The sequence below is a fragment of the Lutjanus erythropterus genome, chromosome 2, assembly GCF_056507025.1.
Source record: "Lutjanus erythropterus isolate fLutEry1 chromosome 2, fLutEry1.hap2, whole genome shotgun sequence".
Classification (NCBI taxonomy): Eukaryota; Metazoa; Chordata; class Actinopteri; order Lutjaniformes; family Lutjanidae; genus Lutjanus; species Lutjanus erythropterus.
In genome coordinates, this window is record NC_139318.1 from 26,119,084 (window position 1) to 26,130,202 (window position 11,119).

Below are 11,119 nucleotides of genomic sequence, written 5' to 3' on the forward strand. Positions count from 1 at the left end.
TTTGTGTATGTTTTTATGTAGTCTGTGATTATTTTGTAAACCTGGATCCAAATAATCATTTAAAAGAATTAAGCAAAAAGTCTATCATTGTCCAGTGGATATTGACACAAGAATAATAATAATAAAAACATTACATTTATTATTATACAGGAAACAATTAAAAGTAACATAACAAAATCAGTTAAAACCATACAGGCCTGACTTAGTTAAAACTGGTTCCTGCTCTGCAGCAAAAAAAGACAAAACAAAGCCAGTCAACAAAAAACAAAAAGATAAACCAACCATTTGAATGTCTTTGTATGCTGTAACCAAATAAATTACATTTAAATCACATACATTTAATCGATTATGAAATTATTATCAAATCAATCACCTACTGTTTTAATAATCAATTATCTTTGATTTGAGCTTCTTCAATGAGAATATTTTCTTCCTCTCTGACAGTAAACTAGAAATCTTTGGAGTGTGGACAAAACAAGACATTTGAGGATGTCCTCTTGGGCTATGGGAGCCATTTTTCACCTTTTTTTTCGACAGATTAATCCATAATGAAAATAATTGTAAATTGTAGCCCTAATTTGGCCAAAACAATATTGGATTACCATATGATTTGAAGTAGCGGTTATTCAGAACTACGGCTGCACAATTAATTGCAATATTATCGAAACTGCAATATTACATCACCAGTTTTTTTGTTTTTTGTTTTTTTCAGTAAACATGAAAATGGTATCGCATACTGCAATTGCATTTTCATTCTCATTAATCGCATTATTTTGCAGAGCTAATGTTGTTTCTTGGGAGAAACTGGAGGTAACGTTGATTTGGTTTCCGATGCAGTTTGAAATTCAGTTCGGTTTGATGCTATCAACATTAAATGACAGAATGAGATAACCTTAACAATTAACGTTAAGCTAACAGCATATGTGGTGAATCAACAGTATCTTAAAACAGTCTGACTTAAAACTACATTTCGTTAATTAATTTTGTTTAGTTAGTAATGCTGTTTTTAAAACGCGTTTGCAGCGACGCTAAGTGTGCCAGCCGTTGGACAACACTTACCACTTTCTCTAAAGACATTTCGACGTGACTCAAAAGTCTTTTCTTCACCTGCAATAAAAAATAGTCACTTGACTGCACGGTCATTATGTTTGCCGACTTGTTCGTGCACAAACTTTGGGCGTTAAATTTTCTGTTTCACAGAATTGAACAGGAGTCTAGAAGGAAACCGATTCATCGAACTCTCGCGATATTTGGGAGAACGGTATGGTTATATGGTAAACTCAAGGTGTGAAAACACTCATGTTCTTTTCTCTTCTATTTTGTTCTGTTCAAAGTGAACAAGAGTAGAATAAGATAATAGGCAATTTTGTGTGTTTTATTTTATAAAAATGAGTGGTATAATCTCAAAATTTGTATTTAAAGACTTCTGAAATTCTGAAAATGACTATTTTGTAGTTATGATCAGAACATAAATTGGTGAAACACTTTAATAAAAAGATAACTGAAAATAATATTAATGTGTAGTATTTTATAGCAGTCTTAGGAAGGGGACATTTTTGTCCTGTGGGTGCAAATTTGGCGCTATTTTTAAAAGTCTGACAATACACAAAAAATAAAAATGCATGAAAATCAATGTTGTTGCTAATCATTGAATTTGATACAGAGTACGGCCCACTACGTACTGTAAAATAAAATGGCACCGATATTTTTTCTCATAATTTTAGGCAGACTGGCTCAGTAAAATGTCAGATTTGCTGTGGACAAACTCCAACCCCACTGATCACTCACACACGCATACACGACCCTTCACATGATCTCCTCCGGCCTGGCAGAGATAATAAACAGGAGGCAGCTGCTGTCTCTAACATAAAGAGCAGCAGCATCTCACAACCTGGAAATGATAATGCTGGAGAAGAGCTTTTTAATTATGTTATTTCCTTTTTTTAATATTTTGCTTTAAAGTTTATTCTTCTTCTTTGCCTTTATTCAATACACAGACAGTGAGAGGCTCTGTACTGTATGATATAAACACAGGAGTGTGTTCTTGCTTTGGGTCACCAGAGGTCAGCATTGCACGGTGTAAAGATTGTTGCTGTCAACGGGAGAGCTCGGTCAATGGCATGTAAAGCGTAGGCTATACTGCAGTCCGTGACATTTTGTGTTGCTCACAGATCATGTTTCTTTTATTTTAAAGGATGATTGTTGTGCTCAGTGGGTGCAGGGTCAGGTTAGTAGACCGGGTTTCTGGGATGAGCTCCTCGCCGGTTTGGGATGCGCAGTGCGCCTCGGTACCGCCGCTGACTGGGACTGCTGCAGTGTAAACAAGACTGTACGAGCGAGGCTGCAGCCACTGTCTGTGAGCGAAAACACACGGCCACACTGCCAGTGTTAGTTGACTTCTCAGCTTTTTTAGATGAGCACAGTTTCATCATGAACGGTCGGCGGTTTGTAAGTGCGCAACGATTTCCATCCTGCAGCGGAAAAGAGAAGCTGGCCTGATTTTCTTCTTTTAATTAAACTGGACATCTGTCAGTCTGCACATCTGCCACTTCTGAGGAAATGTTCGTCTCGTCTTTGGATTAATCAGATGGACTTTGCTGCTGAGGAAGTGTTACTCTCTCGAATCTCAGGAAAATGTCAGACAGCCAGGAAAGCCCAGCTGCTGAGGACACGACTCCGTCCGGGAGCACGACCTTGCCTCCGCTCCGTCCGCCCTGCGAGCGCCTCTCCTGCCACAAGAGCAGCGTGTGCTCCCGCTCCTACTTCGTGGTGGTCATGGTGTTTTTTCACGTATACATCATTAATGTGATCGCGCTGCTGTTTTACGTGCACTACAGCAGCGGGCAGGAAGACGCTAGCCGGGGTCGTGATGCGCCCAGCGGTGACCAGCAGCGCGCCGAGTCGGGACGGCCACCATCAAAGCCCGAGTTTCTGCGTGATGTCTCTCTGGCAAGAATCGAAGGGATCAGGGTGAGTAATGTGATGATGCGTCCCACTCCTACTTTTTATTTACTCCCGCTGCCTTTCTGTTTCTTATACACAGTAAGAACCAGGAAATCACTTATCTGGTTGATCTGTTCAGGTGGGACATGTCCAGAAGGTGTCACTGGTACCAGGCAAAGTACATGAGATGCGCACTCTGAGTCTGAAACCTCTGCTGTTTGGTAAGAACCAAAACAACCATGTGGCAAAACAGCCCACATGAGCCTCTAGTGGCCAAACTGGTTCCTACTTCTGAATAATGCAAACATTTGATTCATTCACCTCTTTACCTGTTTTGTTTATTTCGATCACTCACCCCAAACGCACAGCCTAGCACAGAACAGTGGTTCTCAACCTAGGGTTCAGTCTCTAATAAGGTTGTGAGATAATTTGTGGTGGTCGGCAGATGGTTGTGGAGAAAAAATAAAATATTGACATTTAAGAAAAACAGTTCACCCCAAAATCAAAAATACATATTTTCTCTGGCCTATAGTGCTGTTTATCCAGCTAGAATTTTTTTGGTGTGATTTGCAGAGTTTTGGAGATATCGGCCAAAGAGATGTCTGCCTTCTCTCCAGTATAATGGGACTAAATGGCACTCAGCTTGTGGTGCTCAAAGTACATACGGGGCAAGCATTCAAAAATATGCAAAATACAGCTGGACTCAAGAAAAACAGCCCCCTGACTGATGGCTGAACTACAAAACAACACAAAAAATTATCTACATAAGCCACCATGTTATGAACAAACACAAACACTAACAAAAAGTAACATTTGCATTTTGTAGCATTAAATAGCAAACATAAACTACACAGTCCAGCACTTGGCATGATGGGAAGTGAGGCCATATTTTAGATTGGAGAATGTTTTTTAAATTATATATCATTTGAATTACAGTGAGTTTGAGGGTCAGAGTAGTGGTCTTTGTGTTTGAGTTTCTTAGGCAGACAGGAAGGTTGAAATTACCAACCAGATTATTTTGGGGGTTCATAACCATAAAAGGTTTAGAACCACTGGTAGAAGAACACAGTAGAACAGACAGCCGTTACTGCCATTGTACAGAATACAATTAAATTAGTAGTGCTACTCCTGATCAGTACAATAAAAAAGCCACATATATAAAAAAAAATATACAAAATATACAACGGTACACAGAAACAAAACAACCACAGTAAGTAAAAAACACACCATAGATAAAAATAGAATAAGTAAAGTAAAATAATACGTAGAATACAGGAATAGAACTAGTAATCTAGACTAAGAAAAATAAATACAATGCAGTCTGGACTGTAATGTACATACAGTACATGAATGCTCAGATCAATGAACGTTGCATGAAATAGGCTGATAAGTCCTGAGGCAACTATTCCTTCATCAGTGCACAGCGGACCCAATTAAAGGCTTATAGCTGACTCAGAAACACAACTAGACATACATCGACATACAGCGTGTTGTCATTAGATTATATGTTCTGGAGTAGACTGGACTCTTCTCTGGTGTTTTGTATTAGCAACAAGCATACATTAACTTTAAGTTTAAATAAATGGTTCAATGTTGATATTAATGTTTCAGTGCAACATCAGCTGATCTGCAAAACTGGCAACTGACTAAATGATTGTCTACATTAGGCACAATTTCCCAGAGGCCAAGATGGAAACCCAGAGATTTTCAATATACTAATGGTTTTGCATTTCTGCTTGATGGGAATCATTAATTGAACATAAAAAAAACATTGCTTAAATGTCTGTGGATCTACTTACTGATTCATCGATTAATCACTTCAGCTGCAGAAAACTAGAGCCATTTGTAAAATATCACATTGGTACAATACAGTATGACAAGGTAGCTTTCTGACTGATTGATTTTCATTTGTTTATGTCTCCTGCACCGTATATTTACGAGACACAAAGCAGCAACAACAGCTAGGACGGCCACATGACAAAAACAATTCCACAAATTTGAAAAGAGAACATTTCAGAGGATCAAATTTCCACGAAAGAAACGTCTTATTATGTTGGATACAGTGTACTGTCTTATGGCCATGCATTTTCTATAAATTTTGCTAAAACAAAAATGTCCTCATTAAAGAGACATGCAACAGCAGCAAGCTCACAAACAACACTGCTCTTCAGGAATACTTTATATCTGCCTACCTCAGTTACCAGTGGTAGAGCACTAGTTCTTAAGTGGGCACATGGAGACCTATGTCCTCTCCTTAATGTTATATAAGGTAATGTGTGTCCAGTAATCTGCTTTGATTTGAGCGTAGCTTCTGAGCCTTGGCTTAGAATAAATCTCATCTTAACATTGTTCCTTATGGATCTTAAGTAGTTTTTGTTTTAACATATTTATATTAAATCAGAAATTGTTCCAGTGGCAAATCAGAAAATGTGAAGCATGCAGCAGAGAAAATGCTGCAATGATGCAGCCCTGATGACCCAAGAGATTTTCCTCTGTGTATAATAACTTTTTCTGCAGAGATCCCGGAGTTTTTGTCTGAGGATGAGTGCCGTGTTGTGATGCAGCTCGCACAGCTGAAGGGTCTGATGGAGAGTCAGCTGATGGTACAGGATGGCCAGGAGGAGCTGGCCAAGGAGCTAAACCTCAGCCCAGAGGAGATCTTTAACCTACTTGATATCAACCAGGATGGACAGTTGCAGCTGCACGAGGTGTATGTCAGTCTGTGGACTGTGAGCACATACTGTGTAGTGTATGACATGCAGAAGTTGTTTGGTTCAGAGCTAGTTAAACTCATCCTGTTTTTGCTATTATACGTCCAACAGATATTAACTCATTCTCGAGTGAGGGACGGCATCTGGCTCACGCCGGAAAATCTGCGAGAAATTTATGCTGGGCTCAAAGCTGACAAGGACGGTAATGGTAAGAAATCAACTTCAGTCAGCATTTTAGGTATCTGTTGTTTTGCAGATGTTACAGAGTAGTAGTTCATTTCATAGTTTATTTACATTTGTTTGTAAATGTATTTCTAAAATTCTTAAGTCTAATTTGTGAGATGATCTCAAACATTTTTATACACTTCATTAAAAATGCTGCCCATGAACCAGTTTTACAAGGCCAGGAGGGACAACAGTGTTGTATTTTGGCTAAAACAGAAACAGTTTTTTTGACTACAAACTTTTAAATTTCTTTCAGTATGTGACTACAAACACAATGTTTATGTCTGTTTGGAGTCCAGTATGGACATGACCATAATTCTTCCTTTTTTAGATTGGTTCATTTGTAGAACCTTTAGATTTCCAAAGGGGTTTGAAAGTAAAGAAAAAAGCACAGCTCTGCTATTAGATTTAACTGAGGTAGTGGAGCTAAAGAATCATCAAACTGAGTAAAGTAGACACAAAAATCTTTTTAATTAGTGAGCAATCAGTCAGAGACCTTCTCCAAGAGCTGAACGGGTAGCCTGTTCATGTCTCTGACCGCTAATTAAAAAGATTTTTGCATAGATTTGAGTGTGCAGACTTCAGACTTTATTCATTCAGAGGTCAGAAGGGTTGATTTAACCCAATACTTGACAAGAAAAAATAGAGAAAATGAAAAAACAGATTATTTTTTTTTTAATTTCATCCTTTTATCTCAGACTGACCCCCAGATATACTTCCTGACATTGCAGGTATATTGCTTTTTCAGTGCAATATATAAACTGGAACATATAGTACATACGTAATATACCTTTTATGGACACAGTTCATGGCTATGAATGAAACTGGATTTTCACAGAATATAAAACCCATCTTAAACTCATATCAGACTCAATTTAAACACATAGTATTGGAAATGCACCAGGAAATGTGTTTATAAAAAAGAACACAAATTAAACATTTTCTTAAACTATGATATTAAAGGTGAAAACTTCGATCTATCTTCAGTATACTGTATGTGGTTACTATAATGAGAGAGAGTGTGAATAATGTCAGAAGACACAGCATCAGAATAATATTTAATTCTCATATTTTGAACAGGTTTGTTGAGTCTCGAGGAGTTCAGGGTCCTGAGCAATGATGCCTTCCAGCGCTTCCTGGTGGAGCGAGGGGTGAAAAGGAGTCAGCTGGTGAGGAACAGCAGACATACCTGGCTGTACCAGGGAAAAGGAGCACACCAGGTCCTCCAAGACATCAAGATGAGGTGAACAAGTCAAACCACGTTCTCTGATTGCTGTCATGATATTTCAGGGTATTCTGCAATATCCCTGCAGAGTTTTAAGCTCTTCTACTCAGCTGGGCGCTTCTGCTTGTTGTATTACCCCCTTTTGCTGTTACAATCTTCTTGCACTTTTTACATATTACCGTTGTTTGTCGTACCTCTGATATTTTGTAACCGAACTGCTTCCACACTACTGAAGTCTCCTCCCTTTTTGGAGCTCGCTGCTTCACCGTGGAGCTGGCAGCTATGTTTCTTTCACTTTCAGCCACGCTTGTGTAATGAAGGCCCAATATATTTGTACAGTCTTCACTTATGATCCAGAATGAAAATCTGCAGACATTTTGTTTTTCTGCTTGTTATGTGATAGACGCTATTCACTTAAGACAACAAAGATTGTTTTTGAACAGAAATAAGCACCCACAATGCATTAAAACAAGCAAAAATTAAGCCTCAAGCAGGGCTGAAAGAAATATTTGGCAGATTTCAGTAGAGCCTTTAAATGTTAGATTGAACACTTATTGGAAAAGTTAACCAGCATAAAATGTAAGCTATATGCGCATTACATGGTTAAATATGGAGCAGAGAGAGAAAAAAAATAATTTGTGAAATGATTTACCATTAATGATTCATCTCCTCAACAATTACCAATTCAACACCCACAAACAATACAATAAGAAATAACTTGTAAGGTGCTTTTTATCCTTCTGGGTTTTACATTGTACAAGCAGCATCTCTATTCATATAAAATAAGCTAAAAATCTGCAGAGGTGTGGTCAGAATCCTGCAGGCCTGGCACAAAGAGTATGGTGTCATCACATCAGCAATTCAGAACACTGCCATTATCACAATATGGACATATTTTATATTAAAAATGATACCAATGTTATCATTATCAGTATGATAGGGCACATGCCTATATGTAAAATAACTATGACATTTTATTGTCAGACTCCCAACTTCCAAAATTTTCTTTACCTCTCTTTATCAAAGGGTGACTCGCCTCACTCGGCTTCCGCCCACATTAGTGGACCTCAGCGAGCCGCTCCAGGTGGTCCGCTATGAGGAGGGAGGACACTACCACGCCCACCACGACAGCGGCCCTGTGTATCCTGAGACAGCCTGCACACACACGCGTCTCGCGGTCAACACATCCACTCCTTTTGAGACATCTTGCAGGTGAGATTACCGAGGTTCACAGAGTTGACTGAGATGACTGTGAGGCGTCTGTGAACATTCAGATCTGAATTCATCCGTCCGCTGTGATTACTAAACTGTGCGTTGACACTTCATTGTGACAGCTGGCATGTTAGTTTTTGTGACTCTACATTGTCACGTTGGGAAAAACTGGTGTGCTTGCCACTTGTGTGCAAAGTGTTTGTGTATAGGGTTTGTTTGCACCATACATGTGTGTGTCAATTTAAATCTGTGTTGCACACCTAGGTACATCACAGTTCTCTTCTACCTGAACTCTGTTGAGGGGGGTGGGGAGACCGCATTCCCTGTGGCAGACAACAGGACCTATGATGAAGTGGTGCGTAATTGTGTGTGGGTCTGGAAGTGTGTAGGACAGCCCTGCAAAAGTATTGTGTACATACTGTGCATGACTTTCATATCTGTGTTAACTCACTTGTTTGTCAGTTAGTGCCTGGCTCTGATGTTAAAGAAACAGTGTCACTGAGTTTGATTGTGTGTTTTAGTCTCTCATACAAAACGACGTTGATCTTTTGGACACCAGAAGGAATTGTAACAAGAGTAACCTGAAGGTGAAGCCAACCAAAGGCACGGCCGTTTTCTGGTACAACTATCTTTCTGATGGAAGAGGTAGGATTCCCATCAAACATTACAGCACATTTTATTTTTTTTTTAGCCTTTATTTAATCAGGTTTGACCCATTGAGATAAAGGATCTGTTTTACAAGAGAAACCTTGCCAAGAATAGCAGCAACACAGAGTTTCAACACTAAATTACAAGCGGACATAGATTTATGTGACATTAGAATGATTAGATAAAACAACCTGGATGGACACAATGGATTTCACAATAGCTTTAAAATTGTTTAAGGTTACTAACATGCTGAAAACTTAAAGTTTTTTTTTTTTCAATTCAGTTCAGGCTTTTGGGAACAACAAATTGCATGTCCAGAGAATGAAGATTATGACTGAGGCTTTCATGTACAACACATCTCCATAGTCGATAACACCAATTTCTGTTTCACATAAAAAGAGAAACGAGACTTTTCTCTACAGTAAAAATCCTTGTATTACTGCAACATACGCTGTAATAAAAATGCAAATCAGCAACTACTCATTTAATTTTCATTTGATGTATAATGCATATATACACTGTGCCACATTGTCTGCCAATAATAAAATGCAAATGTAATGTCCATTTTACATCTAATTTTCCAAATCCTATCACAATATTAATGCAAATTAAACAAAACTAAAAACTATAGCCATGTTAGCAGGTCTGTGGGGCTGTAGTTAGGCACAGTGCTGCTTTGGGCTAAATGCTAACATAGCATGCTAACATGCTTATAAAAATAAAGGCAATGATTTGTTTATATGTATATTTTGTCTTTGTCTTTATCAGATAGTATAATGTTCAGTTTGGATCAAATTATTACTTACATTATACATTACCATTCCTAGAGCCAGCCTATTGATTAAATGGCTAAAAATACTGATCTGAAATATAAGTTTATTATCTTATTTCAGATCAGTTCATCTTGTTATTTAACATTAATTCCTATGTCATTTTAATATTTTTGTGGCATAATTCAGGCACAGTAAAAATCAACCTATAAAATGCAATTAGATTGAAATTTATGCCCATATTGGTATAATTTAAGAAAATCTAGAAAGACAGCTATAGTACAGCAAGAGCAGCAAATATACTGAATAGGGAAATGCATTTAAGGTTAATTTCTGGCTTGTTTAAACTAATAGTTTTCTAAATTAATTCAGATGTTAGTTGGGCCAATAAAACTGCTCAAGCCAACACATCTTGGCCAACCAGTTGAAGCAATTTGTTTAATAGCTACAACATCAGCACAAGCCCTTTAGAAAAACACAAACAACATGAAAGACGCCAACATTTAATGAGGTTTTTTGTTGTTGGTGGTGGTGGTTTTTTTCTCTCAATAGGTTGGGTCGGAGAGCAGGATGAATACGCTCTGCATGGAGGCTGTGTGGTCACCCATGGCACTAAGTGGGTCGCGAATAAATGGATCAACATTGATCCGGATTACCAACGGCAGGCTCGCTACCAGCAGCTGGTTTCACAGCAGCCAGAGGATGAGGATGATGAAGGTCTGAGTCTGAACCCAGACATACAGACTTCTGATATCCATCAAGACTTGTAGCTCATAAACCAAACAAACAAACAAAAAATCTACCTAGCCTTCCTCAGTCCTGTGCACAACTTCTTTGGCAACATCCTCTGTGGCCGGTATGTAGAGATAAGATTTATTCAGGGAACGAGGTCACAGTGGGTTTATGCAACTGTAAAGAGATGCGTTTGTTAAATATTGCTTGGATATTGTTATCCTGTTATTTTTTAATCTGCTGTAATTTCCCATTTTAGGAATGTTGCACTAGAAATTTATTAAAGGAGTTGAGACAGAAACAAATCCCTTTGCATGCGTTAGCTTCACACGTTTTGCTGTTGCTATGAGCAAAAAAATTGCACTTGAAGATTGAAATGGCTTCTGTAAACATTTCAATGTCCTTCCTTGTTGTTGCTGCCATGACCAAAAAAATCACACACCCTCAGTGTGATGCATGTTGCCTTGTCTTTGTTCCTGGAATTTATCTTTATTTTCTGCCAGATTCATATTAAGAGATATTGGATTGGATGTTTTATTTATTTATTTATTTATTTATATATTTTTCCTTATAAATGCACTGTATCACTCTCCCACACTGAATAAAGTTAAATTAAGCTCATGTGTCCTCAGTGTTAATCTTCCTACTTTAAA

General features: G+C 38.2%; 1 protein-coding gene across 1 annotated transcript; it reads left to right on the forward strand.

Annotated features, from left to right (window-relative positions):
- Window positions 1–2,381: 2,381 nt before the first annotated feature.
- p4htmb (prolyl 4-hydroxylase, transmembrane b) lies at window positions 2,382–11,087 on the forward strand. Its single transcript, XM_084734987.1, has 9 exons — window positions 2,382–2,970; window positions 3,083–3,164; window positions 5,461–5,651; window positions 5,766–5,862; window positions 6,960–7,122; window positions 8,131–8,316; window positions 8,581–8,671; window positions 8,838–8,961; window positions 10,287–11,087. The coding sequence occupies exons 1-9, from the start codon at window positions 2,635–2,637 to the stop codon at window positions 10,502–10,504; spliced, it is 1,488 nt and encodes a 495-aa protein (XP_084591113.1). The 5' UTR covers window positions 2,382–2,634; the 3' UTR covers window positions 10,505–11,087.
- The last annotated feature ends 32 nt before the right edge of the window (window positions 11,088–11,119 follow it).

What these genes read in the sequence shown, in the direction of transcription:
- p4htmb (XM_084734987.1), top strand. Translation starts at nt 2,635, where the DNA reads ATGTCAGACAGCCAGGAAAGCCCAGCTGCTGAGGACACGACTCCGTCC. An exon ending in AGCTGACAAGGACGGTAATG is followed by an intron (nt 5,863 to 6,959) that starts GTAAGAAATCAA and finishes TATTTTGAACAG; the next exon opens with GTTTGTTGAGTCTCGAGGAG. An exon ending in CCTTTTGAGACATCTTGCAG is followed by an intron (nt 8,317 to 8,580) that starts GTGAGATTACCG and finishes TTGCACACCTAG; the next exon opens with GTACATCACAGTTCTCTTCT.